A 22,227-nucleotide genomic window follows, 5' to 3' on the forward strand; every position below is an offset into this window, starting at 1 on the left:
AAGTAGTAAGGAATAACAATATACAAATTGACAATTGTATGTGCAGGTATATTACAATAGACAGTTTTGTATGTACAGGTATATTATGTGCAAATTTGAAGTGTAGACTAAGTATGTGTGTTAGATAAATAAGTGTATGAGTGTATAAATAGTGTTGAGTGTTCCACAGTTATCATCAAGTGTTCATGAGATGGATTGCCTTGGGGAAGAAACTGTTTCTGTGTCTGGTCGTTCTGGTTCTCAGAGCTCTGTAGTATCGACCAGATGGCAACATGTGGATGTTTTTTACAGAAACTAGTTTTTCACCAAAATAAAAGATCAACTGGTGTCAGTAATAAAAATGACAGTGGAAAAAAAGTGAAAAGGGTTTATCTTGCAAGTGAAGCACAAAATGTGCATACTATTTTACCAAAACCTTTAAATATTATTGTATTTGTATTATTGTATAATACATCCATGCACCAACACTGCAAGCTTAAGTTTGGAATTATTTTCATCCGTTTTATACATCCGTTCCAAAATAAAACTGCTGTTATACAATTTTGAGCATATGGTACTTTAGATGATTGTAAAGCCATTGCTGCCAGTCATTTGATTTTTAATCTTTATTATGTTCAGTGTTGATCTAAATGCAAACTAAGCTCTAATTGAACGTACAGTTGTGTATTCACCCATGTTGAAAGGTACGACGGTGAAACAACATCGCGTTATCAACGCTGATTTACTTTGCAAAATCAACACCTAATTCAGCGTTAATCCAATGTCTACAGAACGACCATAATTCAACTATGATGAAGATAAGACGGTGAAACAATGTTGCGATTTCAATGGTGAGTCAATGTCACAATATCAGCGTTGATCCAATTTGCAAAATCGAAAGGTAATTCAATGTTGATTCATTGGGTTATGACAGAACACCGGCATAGGGCCTTGCTAGCTTACTACAGTGCTTTACTGACTTCTCTACACTCACCTAAAGGATTATGATGAACACCATACTAATACTGTGTTTGACCTAGGGCTGGACGATTATGGCCTAAAATCAAAACCTCGATTAATTGAACATTTTACCTCGATTACGATTAATGAACAATTATTTTGTTTCGGTTTTGTTTTTTTGCCCTCATAGTTCACTGACAAGGTTTGTACTGTAAATATGATTGACTATCAGCAGTTATTTTATCTATGTTCATAAGATTTCTTACTAGGGTTGGGTATCGTTTGAATTTTATCGATTCAGATTCCGATTCTGTCTGCTTATCGATTCCTAGTTTCGATTCCAGTAAGATAAAAAGATCCAATATAGAAAAATTAAGTCAAACATTTAGATGTCAAACATTTTTACAAAGCATTCTGTTGCAGCTGAATAACATGAGCAAAAATCAGCAGCCTACAAAACACTGCAAGAGGAATTTTGCCTGTGATTAAAAAAATACCATAGCAAAAACAACTAGATTAATATAAATTTCAAAAATTAAAGTGTTAAAGACAAGTAAACAGTCAGTAATAAGATAGGAACAAATCAATTAGCAATATCATAAATACATACAACAAAAAACAATTTCAGGTACAGAAACTAATTAAGTTTAAAAACATTGCATAGTTTTCGTTTTATAAATAGAATAAAGATTAATCAAGTAAAGTTATTAAATATATTCAGTCAAGATCAGTGAATGATTTACTTTTGTTCTTTGATTAACATTAATGACAGGCAGCGTGTTTATTAGGCTGTTGTCTCTTCTCATCTGTTTATGAATCTGTTCACGTAAGACAAAAACGGCTGCGTTTATGATGATATACTGCTGTAGTTTTCTGTATCGTAGTTTCGACTCTGAACAACCTTTTCTACAGTGAAAATACACAGAACAGTCGAGAACGGACACAAACCGGGAACCCGCAGCGCGACCGCCGACCGCTGCTCTGTATGCACGAGCTTGTGCTTCATGTGCGCTGCACACAAACATGCTATAATACGTTTTGAGATTCTAAGATACTTTAGTGATAAATCACAGGACAGCGCTGACAACTAGTTTCTGCGTTCCTCTGTGCACGCGGTCTTCATAGCTACTGTTTATATGAGTGTTCGTGCCACAGTGCAGCTGCGCGAACATGGTAGCTCGATGTAAGAATACACATCCGAATCATCTAATCGCTTGAATGTCCAAACCATAAAACAAATACAACTGACAAAGTTTAGTGAAGACGCAAGGCTCACCGCTCACGCGCCATCAGTTTGTGTTGAACCGGCGTTCACCCCCGTGTTTTGCTTTTATGCCACTGACAGGCAGAGTCATGTGGCTACACACGCACTAGTATGCTTTTAAGGGGAAAGTTTTAACAGAATTAAAAAAACCGAGATAACCGACATGGGAAAATTACGTCGGTTAGAGGTTATGAATTTCGGTTTTGATTATTTTTCGATTAATCGTCCAGCCCTAGTTTGACCCCCTTTCGCCTTCAGAACTGCCTTAATTCTATGTGGCATTGATTCAACAAGGTGCTGAAAGCATTCTTTAGAAATGTTGGCCCATATTGATATGATAGCATCTTGCAGTTAATGGAGATTTGTGGGATGCACATCCAGGGCACGAAGCTCCTGTTCCACCACATCCCAAAGATGCTCTATTGGGTTGAGATCTGGTGACTGTGGGGGCCATTTAAGTACAGTGAACTCATTGTCATGTTCAAGAAACCAATTTGAAATGGTTCGAGCTTTGTGACATGGTGCATTATCCTGCTGGAAGTAGCCATCAGAGGATGGGTACATGGTGGTCATAAAGAGATGGACATGGTCAGAAACAATGCTCAGGTACGCCGTGGCATTTAAACTATGCCCAATTGGCACTAAGGGTCCTAAAGTGTGCCAAGAAAACATCCCCCACACCATTACACCACCACCACCAGCCTGCACAGTGGTAACAAGGCATGATGGATCCATGTTCTCATTCTGTTTACGCCAAATTCTGACTCTACCATCTGAATGTCTCAACAGAAATCGAGACTCATCAGACCAGGAAACATTTTTCCAGTCTTCAACTGTCCAATTTTGATGAGTTCGTGCAAATTGTAGCCTCTTTTTCCTATTTGTAGTGGAGATGAGTGATACCCGGTGGGGTCTTCTGCCATTGTAGCCCATCCGTCTCAAGGTTGTGGGTGTTGTGGCTTCACAAATGCTTTGCTACATACCTCGGTTGTAACGAGTGGTTATTTCAGTCAAAGTTGCTCTTCTATCAGCTTGAATCAGTTGGCCTATTCTCCTCTCACCTCCAGCATCAACAAGGCATTTTCGTACACAGGACTGCTGCATACTGGATGTTATTCCCTTTTCACACCATTCTTTGTAAACCCTAGAAATGGTTGTGCGTGAAAATCCCAGTAACCGACCCGTCTGACACCAAGCCACGCTCAAAATTGCTTAAATCACCTTTCTTTCCCATTCTGACATTCAGTCAGACATTCAGGAGAATGTCTTGACCAGGACCACACCCCTAAATGCATTGAAGCAACTGCCATGTGATTGGTTGATGAGATAATTGCATTAATGAGAAATTGAACAGGTGTTCCTAATAATCCTTTAGGTGAGTGTATTTTGCAGTTGAAGAGTTTACAGTTTTTTATATGTATAAAAAAATATACATTTACAGTCATGAGTGACTTAATTTGTATCAGGATTACACCTGGCTTCTGTGACAGATTGAGGGTTCAGGGCCCTACGTTCAGCTCAGATAACAGCAAACAGCAGTTGCCTACTTGTGGACAATGGCATTTGTTAAAACTGAACAATACATACCACCAAACATTGCAGTACAAGTATAAAACTAGAAAATAATAAAGGGGTTCAAGCGTATGTAGGACAATCACAATACTCAATATGTTGACCCCAAAATAAATATTTTGTCAACTTTTAATCACCAGCTTTTTACTTTCTTTTGTGAAACAAAAATGAGATGTAAGCAAAAACGACAGTCTCATTCACCATTTGGTTTAATTATATATTCAGAATAAATGATGACAGAATTAAAACTATCCCCTTAAAGTAGAACTGAGTCTGTATTTTAGAGACCTTTTGAAACTCAGGCATTGGCCTAAAAAGCAAACAAAAACATACTTATAATATTTTATATATGTATCAAATCAAAGATATTGTGCATTGCATCATGAGTGTTTCTCTTTGTGTTTTTTTGTATTTCATTCATCTTTGTGTTTTATTATTGTCCACACCGAAGCCTTATACCTAAAGAAATACGACCATTGCTAAAGACAGATGATTTTGAATTCAGAGGTAAACACAGTCAATTGGCCATCCTTAAAAAAATCCTCCAGTACCTAAAAAGCTATAAGATTTCTGGTAACAGAATATTGGTTTCAGTCTACCATCTGTTGTCAGTCTTACAGTCAAGCGTTGTTCAAAAGACTAAAAATCTAAAGACTCAAAATCTACTTCAAATTTCATAATTTCTAAAGCTAAGATTTTTAAATTCTTAACTTTTAAATAAAAACAATTAAATGTGCTATTTAACTTTCCCTGAAGAATGTTTTTGAATAGACATTTTTAACACAAATGAGATTTGAGGGACCAGAGCTAATTATTGTGCAGTTATTTTCTTGTTGTTGTTGTTGTGGTTATTAATATTATTTTGATTTATTTTGCTATTCTTTTATATCACTCAGTGTAATGTCCTGGATCTCGAGCCCCAGACCCAGAGCTGTATCCGTGCAGCGGGACTCTTGTGTTCTGTGGACGTGGAACTCTTGTGCGAGTGCTGCTTGTTTCCTTGGGTCGGTTTTTACGCATTGAGTCAATCTTCCTCTTGAGCACATCCGTAGGGAGAATTGATACGTGACCGACGATGCTGGAGACTTTCAAAGCAAAGCCGAGAGAGTCATTTCGCGAATGTTTTTGTATTTGTCAGCGGATCCTCGGAAGAGACGCGGGAATTCATCCAAAGTGAGCGCAGTGTCTGCGGATTAACGTCAGTGTGTTTCGGTGGAAATATCGCTCCGCTTCACCGTGCAAGCAAAGCAGCTACGAAGCTACGCGAGACAGTGGAGGACTTTTTATTTCATGTAATATAACATCAGTTGTCTTTCGGACCACAAAATGGATATAACACTCTGATATCCTGAACTTTATAATATTTCAGGTCATGCACCGGGGGGTTATTTCTCATCTAATAATGTAAATGTAATTCTCAGATAATGAGTTCATACGTGCCGCTCGCGCATGCAGCGTGCAGGAGGATGTCTGGCTAGATCAAAGTGGACTGGTTTATATGGAGGGAGTGGTAGTGTGTCGGTTTTACTTGTTTAGATGTTAAATCAGACCCATATGTCCTGGTGTTAGTAATCTGACTGTGAAGAGTCAGGTCAGATTGGTTGCTGTTGCTCTTTGTTTTTTTTTTTTTTGGCTTTTGGCTGTTGAACTTGACATCTTTGTCCTCCATTCATCAGATTGTGAAGACATCAACACTGACTCAACTAGTCATGCTATGATTAGACACGAGCACGCATGGTGTCAGCAATTTAAATACTAACCTTGACAGAATCCCTGTCAAATGCCTCTTCTGTAATCCACTGTAAACGAGACTTCGCTGTTACTTGAACTGCTCTCTAAGGAGACCTATCAAGACCTGGCATCCATTGACTGGCTTGCAGAGCCTCTGTTCGACCATGCGCCTGTCTTCTTTCCTGGCTGTTTTTCGGCCTGCTCTGCCCCTCATCCTGGGCCTCTCTTTGGGCTGCAGCCTCAGCCTCCTGATGGTGTCCTGGACGCAGGAGACTGATGAGGCTTGTGGAGATGAACTGGGCAATGGTAGACTCGTACAAAGTGGCCATATCCAGGATGGACAAGATGGGGATGGGAATGAGGACTTCCAGCCTCGCATTGTGCCCTATCACAAGGACCCCAACAAACCACACAAGAAAGTCCTCAGGTGAGTGAGTCCCTGCATATCAGTTCAGTTTGACTTTCTAAGTTATTCAAAAAGGTAGGCAAGAAGGTCATCATATAAAATTCCAATGAACTATGTAGATTGAAATAATTTTTTTTTAAATGATATTAAATCAGCTATGACCTTTTGATCATGTTAGTATGAGTAGTCAGTGAGGAAATGTGACTAGAGAGAGGGGTTTGTTTGACCTAAAAGTAAATAGTAAGGTCTCTGTCGAGTGTTTTTCACCTCGCCTCTGCTTTTCTTACAGCTGAGTTTTTCACCACTTTGTGGAGCCACAGACATAGTCTCTTATTATTCCTCTCATAAAATTACCCATGACTGCATATTCAGTTCAACCATGCCAGAACCCCAAGAGAGGGTTAGATGATGAACGGTTAAGACCTTTAAAAATGTTTAGTCTCACTTCTGTCAACTGGGACTATAACACCAGTAACTGTTTGTGTCACATCTTTATGTAAATTTTATATAAAAAATAAAGTGCCTGTTTATTCATCATTTTAGACTTAACCGCTAAAAACAATATTGGCTTCATTTTTGATTACAAAACAACTTTGCATAAATAGAAGGGCATTACTAATAATGAAATATAATGCATTACAAAATGATTTTGGATACTGGTTATTGGGCATGTACTGTAAACAAAAATGTTAAAAATGATATCAGCTGATCTCCACAATTGTCTTAACATTTACATGTCATGTTTTAGTCAATTTTTGAGTTGAGCGCACACTGCCATTTTCATTATCCAATTTTATTAATAATTAGGCTGAGAAATCTAGGGTGCCAGAGCAGAAGTTAAGGGTTACTGAAGTATTTTAACCAGCTTTAAATGCACAAAGGGATTTCTTAAGTTTCCACAAAATTAATTGAGCAGCACAGCGATGATAATAAGAAATGTAGCAAATCAGCTAATTAAAATTATTTCTGAAGGATCAGTAGACTGGAGTAATGACTGCTCAAAATTCAGCTTTGCGATCACAGGAATGAATCATGATGACATTATTATATAGGAATAAATGAAACATTTTAAAATAAATTCATATAGGAAATAGTACAAATATATATTTTTTTTTTTTTTACAATATTACTGTTTTAGTGTATTTTTTTAAATTAAATAAATACAGCCTCTGTGAGCATAAGAGATAAGAAAAAGAAAAACACTACCGTTCAAAAGTTAAAAAAATGTTTTGTTTTTCTTTGAACAATTAAATCAAACTGTAAAATACTGGTAAATGTTCTAATTTTAGTTTTTTTGTCACAGGACACGTTACATCCACACAGAGTTGGGCATCCGAGAACGTCTTCTGGTGGGTATCCTGAGCTCACGCGCCACTCTCAACACACTAGGGGTGGCTGTCAATAAAACGGTAGCTCACCATTTCCACCGTACCTTCTTTTTCACTGGCCTTCGGAGCACAAAGGCACCGCATGGCATGGCTGTTGTTGCTCATGGTGATGACCGACCGGTCTGGCTGATGTATGAAACTATACGCCACCTCCACCTCCACCACGGCAATGAGTACGACTGGTTTTACCTTGCACAAGATGATACATACACACAAGCTGAAAGGGTCATGGAGCTGGTTAATCATCTTAGTGCGGGACAGGATATGTACATGGGACGGGCAGAAGAGTTTATTGGGGGTGAAGAACGTGCCCGGTATTGTCATGGTGGATACGGGTATCTGCTGTCACGCAGCCTACTGGCCCGACTGCAGCCCCACCTCGACTCTTGCCGAAATGACATCCTCAGTGTCAGGCCAGACGAGTGGCTTGGTCGTTGCATCATTGATTACCTCGGTCTCAGCTGTGTGGAGAAGCATCAGGTGGGGAAATGTTAATGAAAAGCTTAAACCTGTTTACTAAAACTGGTGGTTTGATCCTTCTGTTTAAGTAACCCAGTGTCATTTGCTCCTGAAATGTGTTTTGTCATGTTCAGTTGCTTGTTTACATTTATAAATACGGACCGAAACAAAGGCATACAAAGAGAGAGAATCTATTTTAACCTGAATTATGATTAGTGGTGTTGTGATCTTTTAAAATGATGTAGGAGATGATATACCGTTACTTCGAGCTGCAGAAGAACGTGGACCCTGAGCGTGAGGACAGTGCACAGTTTAAGAACGCCTTCACTGTCCATCCTGTCTCTGAATCTGCACTGATGTATCACCTACACAAACGCTATAACCAGATTGAGCTGGACTGGACCTATGCTCAAATACAGCAGTTACAGGTATGTTTCTGCACCTCATCTTAGAGGAAGAAATCTCTCCCTCTGATGAAGCTGCTAACTTCTAGACAGCTGGTTTAAGGCAAGATACTGCAGAAGGGTTTTATCATATAATATTTGCCTGATAACAAAAAATATTTATTCCTAAAAGTATGGTAAAAATGTATTTGTATTCTGGCTCTCTACAGTATTTTCTGATTTATGGAGTGATAAAACCCCGTCTGTTATAACCTTTAACTTTAAGATTTAATATGCCAATGAAAATAAAGCTAGCTTTATCCAGTATTCAGAGTTTCCAAATTATTGTAGTAGAAAACTACTGAATGTGTCTTTATGGATTAATCAAGAGGGAAAATTATGGTGTTTTATTAGTTACAGTGTCTCCTCTGTTCAGTTGTAGTGTCTTCATTAACCGCAATCATTAAGACCTCAGTTTATCTTGACTAAGCTGCGCCTCGCTAACACCTACACAAATATCCATTTTATTAAATGCATGCCGTTTATGGAACTGACCTTTTTGTCTCTGTGAGCTACAGCTCAATCAAGCAGCAGTCTTTTGGAGCAAAGAAACAAAGACATGCTAGACAGAGACATGTTACTATCACACTAACAATGCATGGTTAGTCTGACTTGGTAACCATTTTATATTTCAGTGAGACTGAAGGATTTACATTGTATTTTAAAAAGATTAATCATTGCTTTAGTCAAAAATAAAATTTCACTTAATGTAATGCTTAGCTTTGATGCATAGTTCAAGGGTGGCCAAGGTCGGTCCTGGAGAGCCACAGACCTGCAAAATGTTGCTTCAGTCTGCGTTTTGGCTTCCTAGTAGCCCTTAGACCTTGATTAGCTTGTTCAGATGTGTTTGATTAGGCTAGAAGCTGAATTCTGCAGGACTCTCTGGACCAGCGTTGGCCACCCCTGGTTTAGTGTTTCATGTCTGGGCAAAGATGCTGCATAGGTAATGGAGCAAGGAGTTTGCAGCTGTCAGGCAGTGATCACACATCACATAACAGCTGGAAATTAACTTGAAATGAGCTACCTCAGCTTCATTTAGATTGGATAGGATGACTTTGACTCAAGGAGAAAACTTGCCTTTCTGCATAATAAAAGAAAGAGGAAAGGCAATTGATAGACATACTGTGCCAGAATCAAAAAGAACAGAAAGGAGAACTTGTTCTCTTTACGAGTTTAACATTTATTGCAGCTCCTTATTCTGTTGTTTTGGCCATAGAACCAGATCAGTAACATAAGTGAGCTCACTCCAGAGGGCAAAGCTGGAGCCACCTGGCCCATCGGAATCAACCCACCTTTCCGACCCAAAACCCGCTTTGAGGTGATCAACTGGGAATACTTCACTGAAGAGCACATTTATTCATGTGCCGACAGCTCTCCAAAGTGTGAGCTTCGAGGCGCGGACAGGGCAGATGTCAATTCAGTCCTGGAAACCGCAGTGGGCCGTCTGAATGAGCGCTATCAGCCTCAGTTGCGCTTCCGTAAGCAGCGTTTGCTGAATGGGTACCGCCGCTTCGATCCCACACGAGGCATGGAGTACGTGTTGGATTTGGCCCTGGAAGCTTTTACACAAAAAGGTCACAGTCAGGTCATCGCCAAACGGGTGAGTCTGCTGAAACCGCTCAGTGCTGTCGAGATCATCCCAATGCCATATGTAACAGAAGCGACTCAGGTACAGGTGATCCTCCCCGTGACGGCACACGATCAAGACTTTGTGGGTAACTTCCTTGACATGTTTGTCATGAATGCTCTGGATACTCATGACAATGCTCTTCTAACCTTCTTGTTTGTGTATGACCCCTTCGATGCCCAAAGAGTCAGCCAGATGGATGTCTTTGCAGGTGTCAAAGCCATGATTGGTGAGGTAGAGAAACGTTACAGTGATGTAAAGATTCCTTGGATTAGTGTAAAGACTGAAGTTCCCTCACAGGTCAAGCTGATGGACATCATCTCCAAGAAGCACCCAGTAGACACCCTGTTCTTTTTGGCCAGTGTATGGACTGAGGTCAATGCCGACTTCCTTAATCGCTGCCGTATGAATGCTATCAACAACTGGCAGGTCTTCTTCCCGATCCACTTTCAAGAGTACAGTCCCGCTCTGGTCTACCGTGACCAACAGCCTTCCGTCGCTTCATCATTTGCGTCCGAGGCACTGCGCGATGGCCACTTTGACCGCCACGTCTTTGAAGAAGCCTGCTTCTACAATGCAGATTATATGGCTGCCCGCACAAAGATGGCAGCTGACATTTTGGACAATGACGAGTTGCTTGAGAGCATGGACGTCTATGAGATCTTTGTCCGTTACTCGGGGCTGCACGTGTTTCGGGCTGTCGAGCCAGCGCTAGTTCAGAAGTATGTGCACAGAGAATGTAACCCGCGGTTCAGTGAGGACATCTATCACCGCTGTGTGCTCAGTAACCTTGAGGGGCTGGCCTCTCGCTCACACCTAGCGATGGCTCTGTTTGAACAGGAGCAGGCTAACAGCACCTGAACTTACTACTACTGCAACCCTTATTTAACTAGCCTCATGTTGTTAAAAATCTGTATGTCTTACTTTTTGTGCATCATTGAAGACATTTTAAATATATATTTTTTAGTCTGTACAATGAATGTCAAAGGTGACCAGTTCTCGTTGTTGTGTTCTGCAGAAGAAAGAAATCCAGGTCTGAACAGACTTGAAGATAATTAATGACAGAATTTATATTTTTGAGTCCATTTAAGGATCTACAAAAAATGGATTTAAGCTATAAATGTGACTAATTTAAACAGAGAACATTTCATTTAAAATAAAATCATAACTAATTTTAAATATGACCTGAGGAATGAGTTAAACCTTGTTTACATTAATACCGATGACTGAATGCAGGAACCTGAAGTTAGCAGTGGGAAAGCATAAGGAACACATTCATCTTTTACACATTTGGTGGTTTGTAAGGTTCTAGTCACAGCTTCAAATGTAGCTTGAGCCATCTTTCTTCCTCCAGATATATGATTGTATGTCTTTTGAACGGAATGTGCTAAATATTTCAGGACTGAATAAACCAATTATCTGTGAAAACTAATTATGAATCATTACTATGACTTTTCAAGTATCTTGTGCTACATAGAACTAAGCAACACTGTTTAAAGGGTTATTTTCTGGTTACAAAATCAATGTTTTTGCCTATTCTTGCAGTCTCTGTTTGATTTCACATCAGTGACACTGAACAGTACTGGTTCTCACATATAACCAGAAGTGACAGTCCATATTTAAATATGGACGCCTGTGAATCAGACTTGAGAATAGACCTTTGTACAAAGAGTGCCTATACTCTAGAACAACAGAAAACATTTTACTTAACTAGCTTGGTCTGGTTCACCACAATCTTATAAATCATAGTTTCAGTCCCCTCCTCTTTTTCAACTGAGGAAAGATGAAATTCAGTACCAGAACTGATATGTTTAGAGAGTCCTGAGACATTGACTTGACAAGGTGCTTTTCGTCGCCACAGGGAACATTCTCCATCCGAATGTATGTATGGAAGTATTTTTCTCCACTCTGCTATTTTAATGTATTTCGGTGAACAGAGGGACACCCTGTGGATTTTACCAGGTCAAGAGCAGAAAGGTAGTGAAAGGTTCTTTCAAAGCTGAGGGTGTGCCCAGCTGCTGAATACCAGTTTCCTCATTGCCATAATGACACATTTATCCTAAGAGGAGTTAAAGGTTTAGTTGAAAAATGAAAATTAGCCCATAAGTTACTCACCCTCAAGTAATCCTAGGTGTATATGACTTTCTTCTTTCAGACGAATCCAGTCGGAGTTATATGAAAAATGGTCTTTGATCTTTCAAGTTGTTTCATGCCATTCAGTGTTGCAGTGCATCAGTCCAAAAGAAGTGAAATAAAAAGCACCCATCCGTAATAAATGTAATTTTATTAATAAGATTCGGGAGGAGCGCGTCAGATACTTAGCCTAATCAACACAGGTGGACCATAATCAAGTAATCATTCCCATAGTATAAATATCGCTGACTTACCTCTATCCATTGACGGTTTATCAGCATCCCTCCTCCACCCCATCTCCTCACTTCAAGTTCACTTTATAAATAGACGGGGAAGGGGGGGTACTCTAGGTTCGGGCCATTCCCGAGCTCGGAGCCCTTCCCCGGACAGCACGCCAAATACGCATTCCATACCTCAGCTAATTATATGTAAGCGTGAACTATTGAAATAAGTGTCTCACATGGCTCTGGGGGGGGTGAACAAAGTCCTCCTGTATTGACTTGATGCATTTTTGTAAGAAAGATATCCATAATCAAAATGTAATAATCACTTCAATGTAGCTTGCACCAACACTTGTACATCGAGGTAGGTCCAGGAGGATGACATATGAGGTCAGTACTGTGCATGTGTTAGTGAGTCTCATGAAAACCAATGTTTGTTAACAGGAGGCAAAGTTTCCTTACTTTAGCAAAGAAAAACCAGTCTTCTCTTGGTTTATATTGAACTCCTCCGACATTCTTCTTTACAAATCCTTGTTTTGTACTTCTAATCAGTGAACATTGTTTTGTTTTGTTTCCGCGTGTGTCACATCTGAGCGGCACATGAGCAAAGCTGACCTCCATACGTCTCCTGACTGGATTCATCTGAATGTCATATACACCTAGGATGACTTGAGGGTGAATAATTTATGGGATAATGTTAATTTTTGGGTGGACTAACATCAATACTCCCTGCTGTAATCACAAAAATAATGTTTATCACAGATTAGTCTTATTCTCAACTACCACAGTCGTATTATCAAACCATCTGTAACTTCATTTGATCTAGTTTTTTTTTCTCCCCTTTGGATTTCACACAAATGCAGTGGTTCTCAACTGTTTTGATTCAAAACCCCGCTTTGTCCAAGAAAATATTTAAAGCTCTCCAATCTAAGGAGATATTTTCCTCTGGTAATTTTTATACTTTTTTCTGGTACTGTCTATCTTTTCCTTTTGTTATAAAAAAAGACCCTCTTTTTTCCTATTCTATTTACTTGTTTTCTTTTTATTTATTATTATATATTAATATAAATTATATTTATTACCCTAGGCTAATTGAAACTTTTCACAGCACTTACATATTATTGCCCTTTTGTTGGTTTTGATTTATTCTATTGTCCGCATTTGTAAGCTGCTTTGGATAAAAGTGTCTGTTAATGTAAATCATTTGATATAACTTATTGAGGTCCCCTAGTGGGCCCTGACCCCTTGGTTGAGTACCACTGCACTAATGCACATCTTGAAAATAAACTCTCATCACACTTTCATTATGGTGTTCCATTCACAAACTTTGGCAAGCGCTTGTTTATTTACATCCTCACTATGCTACATATGTATGTCTGTAGTTTTGATCTCTCTAGCTGAACAGTGAAACAAGATGAGAAAGCAAACATATACAGACCGTGAGAGAGAAAAAACTGTGGATCATTAAAACCTGCTTGTTCAGATGTGTGCTGGCAGTACTTCTATGAACAAACAAAGGAATAACAGGGACACTATAACCAAAACCTGCTTTCAAATCCCAGCAGAACTCAGGTACTGAATACTTCAATACTTGTGTGGCATTCAATTTAAGCAGTAAAGTGATTTTTTAGCACCCAAACTGTTGGATATTTTCCCTTACAGAAGCACTGGAGGGCAGCATGATCCACACTATGACTTGAAGCAAGAGAGACGTAACATTGAACACTTGACCCAATGATGGTCGGGTAAAGCACATTTGGTGGCTTCAGGAGTTAGAGAAGAGGTTACTTTACATATGAGAAAGTGTTGCCACACAGGTAGATGTTATACTTCAAGTTTATAATGTTCAAAATGGTTACTCTTCATGTAGTACCCATAAGATTCAACGAGAGGTGCTGTTGTTGCCCAGCAGGCTCTGTAAAAATCATTGGTGTGCTTCTCTTATCCACATATTAAATTGCTCAGTCTTTTTAAAAGACAAAAAGAAAAGAAAAGAGACAAATAGCCCCTGCTGTACATGTTGGTACTGTATGTAGAGGCTTTGACCAAGACACAGAGGGTCACTAAACTAAAGGAACTTTTCTGATCAAGTCCCAAGCAGTCCGAAGTTTTCTCGTGTCCTTGTATGAAAGTATAAAAATGTGTCCATGCAGCATGCATAGATCTGAAAAATACTTAGTGACAACATCCAGGTCACCAGAACTCCTCTTTCCTTGTGAGAAACTGCGAGGATCACAGGCAAACTGCAAGAACTCACAACAATTGATCTGGAAAAAGCATCCTTCAGCTGACAGTAAAGAAGGAGAAGAGGGTTAATGATCAAAACCCAAAGCCAATAAGAAATCAGGACTATGCTGCAATGATGAAAGCAATCTGTAATACCAGATGGCAGTATCCACATTCCACAACATTTATTCCCTAGTTCATCCTTCATTTCTTGGAAAGTGTTCAGAGCGCTCAGTTATGTTCCACGATTTAGTGCAAAGACTCTATGAGTCATAAAGCAATTTTAAAAAGCACTGTTTTCACAGCTATGGAGAAATGGGAATTTAAAATGTGTATTCTTTAAAAATGCATCCTTCATCTTTTAAAAAGTCCTTCATCATGTCAAAGTACGCACACTATCTTTTTAAAAAGTAAATTAGACCTTTGGTAAAACATCAAATGACACTAATGCTTTAAAAATAACTTTGAAACGGTGACATAAGCAAGAAACACGACTGCTCACAGTCTGTTATTTTAAACAACACTATTGAAATGGATAAAAAAATTATAATGCAGGATTCAGAGGAACTTCTCCAAGAACATGGTAATGTCATGAACACAAAAAAGGTTTTGGTGAAGCATAAAGGATAGTTGACTGCTGATCTGACTAATCCGCTCTAGTCTGACACATCCGGGTCCAGATGCTTCTTCAGATCCCAAAAACATACAACAAACAGTGCTAATACACACTTACGGTGTGCTATAGTTCTACTGAAAAATCATGTTCCTAAGCTTTAAGTTCATACTGAAATCTCAGTTGGCTAGACAGAGATTGAGAGACTGTAGTGTACACTGGAAGCTTAGCTAAAAGTAGTACCATTAATGTACAGTGCTAATAAACGGCAGGTGAGATTGTATTCTTACTTCAAATGAAGTAAAGGCTTGGACCCAGAAAATGTATTTGATATGTCACGAACAGATTATATTTCTGAATAACACCATGCTAGCTAGTATGGCCCATTTTCATCAAATGTGAAAGCTTCTCAAAAACTGTGACCTTTCAAATTCCTTCAAAGTGAACTAATGACTACGTCAGTACTGTCCTACAAAGGCAAAACACAGCAACTACACAATTCAATCAAAAAAAAAAGGGAAAATTGATCAAAACCTAAAAAAAAAAAACATTCTCTCTCAAGTGTATTGCAGCTAGATGTCATTATTGAGGCAGGGATAGACAGCAGAGAGTGACATAACCCTGTAAGCCACCAGTTCAGTTAATACTGAATGATTCTCCTCTTTAAGCTGCCTGCCTCAAAGTACTTCATAAATACACTTCTAAATAAAAGTGTAACTAATGGAGATAATTATTGTAGCTCCACTGATTCCCAACACTGACAGACATTCAAAATGACCCTTCTGATCAATACCCAAGAAAAAAACTGGTACAAGTGTGGACTAAATTAGAGACATCATCAATACCTGAGTCAAAACACACGTTATTGAACAGGGAAAATGTGTTTGAATACCAGGAATTGACTGAAAGGAAGGAAAGCAGAATCAACATTGGATCCACAGTCTAGTGTACTGAGCCAGCTCTGAAGTCATCAAGTTCAAAATGCTGGTGGATGTGATAGGAATCAAAAACCAGTAGTGCATTGTGAGATGATTTCATCCAGGAATGGAAGACACAGCACCGTGATTGGTTGAAATGCACATACTGTACTATACAATGGGGCTTCAGGGGCTTGTTGGAGTAACAGAGTGTGATTGGTCCATTATGGTGGATTGTAGGTCACAGTGACAACAATAATGACTGGACACACACATAAACCCACATACACTGCAGAAAATAATGCAGGGACCTCCATGTGGAGGCTATGTTGTCACAACTGAGCCATGTTTTCTGAGTGTGGTCGGTGTGAGTTCTAGGTGTTCCTCATGGCCAAGGCCTGCTCCAGCTCCTGCCTCCTCTGCTGGATCTTAGGAAGCGGAAAGACAGTCAGTCAGTAGTTGTTCAGTGCAGTTCAGACATTGACAAAGTGCAGCCCGTTATAACACCCTGTTTTATAGTAAGACCAGTAGAAGGTTCACACTAGTCATCGTATATCTTTATATTCTTACCTTGCAGTAGAAGTAACGGCTAACAGCCTCCTGAGACCAAGGCTGATGATAAAACTCTGCTGTCCTCTCTTCCTCTGGGTTCCCAACAACATCTGTCATCAGCTACAAACAATCAAAATGTGATATCAGTTAGAAATGCAGGACAACATCAGGACAAACATGATGCAAGCATGCTTGCAGAGAAAGAAATCACATAATGATCTTCACTCATGATTTTTAATGGTACTGTATGGGATCTGTTGAAGCTAGTGGAACCACTGAATATGAAGTAAATGCCTTGTTGAAGCTTATATAAATCTGGTTCAAAATGTGTAATTTCTGTATCATTAACAGCAGCAACAGAACAGTGAAATGAATTTCCAAACAGATTACCAAACACTCCTACTGCCCCTTCTGACCTGTTCCAAACAGGCAGTCCCACCCTAAACTCATGCCATTGGTTGAGCCAGAGGCTGACATATCGGACCACTCAAACAAACTGAGCAATGTTTTGAAACGGGCACAAAGCCACTGTACAGGTATTTACACTTTTTGTGACATCATCCTACATCTGTCTCAGCACATTAAACTGAAATATGAAAAAGTACTATAACAGAAAACACACTTCATCTTCAAAAATAGAATGAATTTAAAAATGATATAATGAAAGAAAGAATGAAAGTTGTTGCAGACCTTCAGATCTCTACTCTGGGATTTGAGCCAGTCCTGGATGTAGCCTTTGGGATCTCTGGAGAAGCTGAGCATGAAATCTCTCTGGATCTTCAGCTGATTGATGGACTCAATAGTCTCATGGATCTACATGCATTTAGAACCAAACTGAAAAATCAAGGGTGTGCTCACAGACATGATGGCACTGCAGAAGTGGTTAAATCCTGATTATTATCCTGCTGTCAGCTTAACTGTAATAACATGAGTCGAAATCAGAGACCCTATAATTCAGAAGTTCAATCATCTGCTCCGCTGTGCCTACACTGATGTGGGAGACGTGCACTAACCTTGTTGTCCAGAGAGGCAATCTCTTGCTGGTTGGCTGTGGAGAGCAAGAAGCTGCTCATTTGTGCTTTAAGGGGATCTTCCACCTCTACATCAATGTCATAACACGCCGTCTTTTTCTGATCATTAGGGTCGACGCTATGCAAAAATAACCTCGATTAGAATTCATGTTTTGTTCATTATTACTGGAAACAGTTGTGCTGCTTAGTAGGGACTGTAAAAATTTGTATCAGGATTCTTTGTTGAGTTTATGTTAAGATTATGTCTTAATGTTTTTATCAATTTAATGTGTCCCTACTGAATTAAAGATTAATTTCTTAACAAAAAATATACTACTGACCCCAAACCTTTGACCAGAAGTATAAAAGATTAAGAACACTGTGTTTTGGTAGATGTCGGCAATAAATATGACACGATTGTACATACAAGCAAGTAGACAATCAAAACCACATAATCAGACATACAAACCTAATGATGTGATTGATGACAATAGGGTCGGGGGGGAGCAAAAGGTTGGTGAGGCGCTGTGGAATTTCGGAGAACTTCAGACGTGGACAGTCAAAGATCTGAGGAGATGAGGCCAGAAACGAAAAAAAGTTCTTGATTAAAATACAGTTTACTGGCTTCATATAATAATTACAACATGTTTCTACTGTATTTCTAGTATTTTAAATATCAGACATGTTATAGAGGTTTTTATTTCATTAATTACAGATTGTGACGAATGTTAATCAATGATTCCAGTCAAGTGTACCTGTTGGAAGTACTTGTCACAGTTGATGTACTCCTTGTCATGAGAGTCCTGCAGTTTGTTGGTCTTGACGTACTGCCAGAGGGCCTGGATGATACTGGAGCGAGTCTGTGTGTGTATTCCCAGCAGACGAGCCAGACGTGGATCCAGTTTAAACTGAGGCGGCTGCACACAGAACACAAGACTCAGAGAAATAATGCTTTTCACTCACTGTTCACTGGGTTCTGCATTCATTTCAGAGGACTGACACATGCTTACATTTAATTAACTATTAATAATATAACAAACAAAAGTAGCCACAGCAGAATAATATTCACTGCAGTTCTTTTCATACAAAATAAAGCATCACAAAATTATTTCTCAAGAGCTTATTATCACAAAGTTCCTGTTCGTATATACTCATATACATGATATTCACCCTTCACTATTATGTTAACTATTTCGTCAACTTGTTACTTCAATGAAACTCAAGGCTTCGAGGTCTGTAAGAAATTTATAATCAAAAAGAAGGAAAAATTAAAAAAAAAATGTATCTAACGAAATTATACAATTGCAACTGCATTACATTTCTGCAACTGCATTTTGCACCATTCTGCAGTTCTTGATCAGTAGTCTTCAAGTGAACATCACTGGATGCATTTTTTGTCTTTACCTGGTAATCCAGCATTAACAGCAGGGTGCAGCGCACGTTCACATCTCCAGGCCTCTTCACCTGGAAACCGTCTGTCTCCTGAGTGGTTGGGGTACGATGCCACTGCAGGAAAAAAGAAATCTTGCAAACATGCTTGCACACACTTACAAAAAACAACAACAACAAAAACCTGAACACAGCTACTTTAGTAACGTAATAGAAAAATAACCTGAATGATAGTATCACCACACATCTTACGGAACAAAGAGCAAATAGCATGTTTTTTAAACTATACTGAAAAATACAGTGTCTGCGCGACATATATGCAGTTAAAATGTAAGATATTTATCATGGTTTTAGTTCTTGGTTTTAAGAAATTTCCATTATGAGAAAACGTGTTTGACTGTCATTTAGAGGGATAAGCAGGATATCAAACACCAACCTCAACCAAATGGTTATCAGGGCCGTAAAGGTCTTTGTCGAGCTCAATCACCAGACTCTTGAAGAATGAGGAGAACTTCCTCTTCATCTTTCCCGGCTGTGCAAGAAAGCATGAATACTGTTGTCAGTGTGTTCCACTGAGCAAACTATACAGTTTCAAGGATGACGACATGGTTGGAAAACAAGTACTTTACACCACATCATAAACTTTCCATGGAAGAGAACGGACTGAATGTCAAATGTGGCATACTAGTGGATGATTTGCTGAGCAGGACAACTTTCCATTCAGCCCAAGCTATTATCAATAAGTACTAGTTTCATTTCTTTGGGCATGGAAAAGCATGCCTCAAGAGCATTAGCTAAACTGACCTTGGTTAGAGACTGACCCCAGAGGCTGGATTTATGCTGCACTGAGTAAACACTTCCCCATTCCTCAGCAGGTATTTCAGATCATAAACCAAAAGATGCTTAAAAGTAAAAATAAATAAATAAGTAAATCTCGGATTGCAGCTATCTTCAGGTATCTTTACATACTATAGGTAGTTGGTATCATTACATGGATATGAAGGTCAAAGTATTTTTTGTACTTGTACAGGTACTAATAAACGTTTTTGCATGTTTAGCCATGCTCCAGTGCCTTTGTGGCTAGAGATGAAGGGAGCATGCTTGAGCAAAAACAAATGGGCAATGAGCCTCAGCTTTTGCTAGTTGAGTTCGATTTAATCAAATTGTTGGAACCCACTAAACGGATTTAAGGTCGCTGTCAAACTAAATATAATCATGCAATGGCGAATTAGAGAGAGCAGGCAAGTAAACTTAACCTTCATTTTAAAGGGGGAAACATTTTCTAGTAACTTCTGGTTATCCGTTACTAATGTAATTCCTGTAGGTGGAGTTTGCTGCATATAAACAACACTTCATCAATAGTTATGTCACGTCCCTTCCTTGTATATCACAGTTACACCACACAAAAGCAACAGGGTGGGAAGGAATGATTTTTTCTTGAATGGTTCTTTCAAGTGGAAAAGTAAATGATTCTTTCAAACCAGTGTAAAGCATGTATAATATTCATGTTTTATGCTTATACACTTCAAAAGTGTGATCGCTGCATATTTTTTACATTTATTCTGGGTGATGTACACTTGTCATTACGTAAGTGCATTCTTTTTAGTATGAATTTTCCTTTTGAAAATAAAAGCATGCCACAGTTGCTGTTGACAGTTTTAGATGTAATCAAGTGAGAATATTCCTTTATGCATTATTGGTTAAAACTATCAAAAGAGCAAAGTAAGGAAAACAGTCCAAGTCAAGGGACCCACAGAACTTTCTGGCGTGTATGTTTGGCTGCAGGCAGGGAAATGAACTCACTGGTAAGTGAAGCACATGTCTGTGGTCAAGACGCGGATCCTGGGAGAGTACATTTAACCTCACTAATTCAAAATGCACATAGCTGCCATTGACAAGGTATGATGTCACATACAAAAAGCACATGATCAAACATTGCAGACTGTTTATTTGTGATACAATAGTCATACTTTTCCCAATAAAATCCTCAAAACAAGAGCACCAGTACCCCTGTGTTTCATAGTAAAGGATTTCAACTAAATCTGTTGTCCAATTATTGATGTAAGTACAACTGACTCACATCATCCAGCAGTTTGCCCTCCACACGCAGCTCCCAGGATGCAATGCTACCTTCAGAGTCCTCTGCTTCAGGCTTGGCAGGGTTAAATGTGTTAGAGATGTAGAGACGCAGTTTTCGCTTTTGCTTCAAATAGGAAAAAAATTATCATAATTCAGGATATTTATCTTCATACAATCCTCAAAATGATTCTGTATGCTCACAAAAATACAGAGGCATTGTGTTGGGAAAATGCTTTTAAGCTGATAAGTGGTAAAAAATGACTAAAGGGAAATAACAAGAAGAATATCAAAATGCAGGAAATGGTAAAACTACTGTATATGAGCTACAAAGCACTGTGTTTATAATTAAGACAACACATTAAAATAACATGGTAAAAATAGCAGTTTGCAAGCAGCATAGCAAGTTTTTTAACAGCTAAAAATAGCTGGAATCAAATGACACCAGAAGTCAGACACAATACGTTTAAAAATGGCAGTGGCCACTCTAATGTTAAAAATAAGGTGGATCGGTTAACAAAAGTAAAAGTGCACATGCATATATGTTTTTTAAAAGGGGATAATTAAAACAGTCTATCCTGGAAAATGTAATTAAAAGTAACATATGGATCTTGAGGATGAGAAATACCTTCATAGGTCTCTTAAGAGCCTCTTGGATGTCCACCCGCTTGCGCATTATGGTCTGGTCTAATTTACGCTCGAATGCCAACAGATCCATATACGCCTGTGACTCTGGAACAAGCTCACGAATCTGAACAAGGAGTCCAATAAAACCTCTTTTTACAACTGGGAGCACTGGGAAGGAAACTCAAACTATCCTAGTTATTTTCCTTGTTCTGTGTACGATAGACAGAGTGATTCATCAATGACTAATGCATCTGACGTCTCCACTGGAGATGATAGGACACACATAATGCTGCTTATCTTATCTAACACAACCAAATCATAGTAACACAGTGACTATAAAAACACTAAGAACAGAATCATTCATAGAATGTTTGAACGCTATTAAATGATAAAAATTTTATTTCCAATAATAGCCATCACCATGAACCCACAGCAGTAATGCCGTCTTATATTATAGATGATTTACTATATATTGTAATATTAAAATATCTCAGAATATGATACACAGTTGGAAGCTGACCTTAACTAGAACAGATATTATGTAGAAAAAAAATCTACATACTCGTTTCAATATACAAAATATTTCTAAAAATGACCTTCTGTCAGAGTATATCTGCATCATCTGGGTGAGGTG

At 38.8% G+C, this 22,227-nt stretch overlaps 2 protein-coding genes across 5 annotated transcripts in view; one reads left to right on the forward strand and one right to left on the reverse strand.

Annotated features, from left to right (window-relative positions):
- The first annotated feature begins 4,739 nt into the window (after positions 1-4,739).
- Positions 4,740-10,708, forward strand: LOC132107554 (chondroitin sulfate glucuronyltransferase-like). 2 transcript variants are annotated; one of them, XM_059513677.1, is made up of 5 exons: positions 4,740-5,366; positions 5,452-5,933; positions 7,216-7,780; positions 8,005-8,187; positions 9,419-10,708. In XM_059513677.1, the coding sequence occupies exons 2-5, from the start codon at positions 5,671-5,673 to the stop codon at positions 10,688-10,690; spliced, it is 2,283 nt and encodes a 760-aa protein (XP_059369660.1). In that variant the 5' UTR covers positions 4,740-5,366; positions 5,452-5,670; the 3' UTR covers positions 10,691-10,708. The 2 variants fall into 2 exon arrangements, with proteins under 2 accessions (XP_059369660.1, XP_059369655.1); XM_059513672.1 differs by having other exon boundaries at positions 4,740-5,933.
- A 3,861-nt stretch (positions 10,709-14,569) lies between these two features.
- LOC132107619 (SWI/SNF-related matrix-associated actin-dependent regulator of chromatin subfamily D member 3) overlaps positions 14,570-22,227 on the reverse strand; it is a 38,096-nt gene continuing 30,438 nt past the window's right edge. For all 3 annotated transcript variants that reach the window (XM_059513722.1, XM_059513729.1, XM_059513718.1), the window contains 10 exons: positions 21,595-21,717; positions 20,971-21,093; positions 19,327-19,422; positions 18,906-19,007; positions 18,257-18,418; positions 17,971-18,068; positions 17,505-17,640; positions 17,182-17,304; positions 16,510-16,611; positions 14,570-16,367 (listed from right to left, as the gene is read on the reverse strand). In XM_059513722.1, coding sequence (XP_059369705.1) covers positions 16,314-16,367; positions 16,510-16,611; positions 17,182-17,304; positions 17,505-17,640; positions 17,971-18,068; positions 18,257-18,418; positions 18,906-19,007; positions 19,327-19,422; positions 20,971-21,093; positions 21,595-21,717 — 1,119 coding nt within the window. In that variant the 3' untranslated portion in view covers positions 14,570-16,313. The remainder of the gene's footprint in view (positions 16,368-16,509; positions 16,612-17,181; positions 17,305-17,504; positions 17,641-17,970; positions 18,069-18,256; positions 18,419-18,905; positions 19,008-19,326; positions 19,423-20,970; positions 21,094-21,594; positions 21,718-22,227) is intronic.

Source organism: Carassius carassius, chromosome 2 (assembly GCF_963082965.1).
Source record: "Carassius carassius chromosome 2, fCarCar2.1, whole genome shotgun sequence".
In the NCBI taxonomy this organism is placed as follows: domain Eukaryota; kingdom Metazoa; phylum Chordata; class Actinopteri; order Cypriniformes; family Cyprinidae; genus Carassius; species Carassius carassius.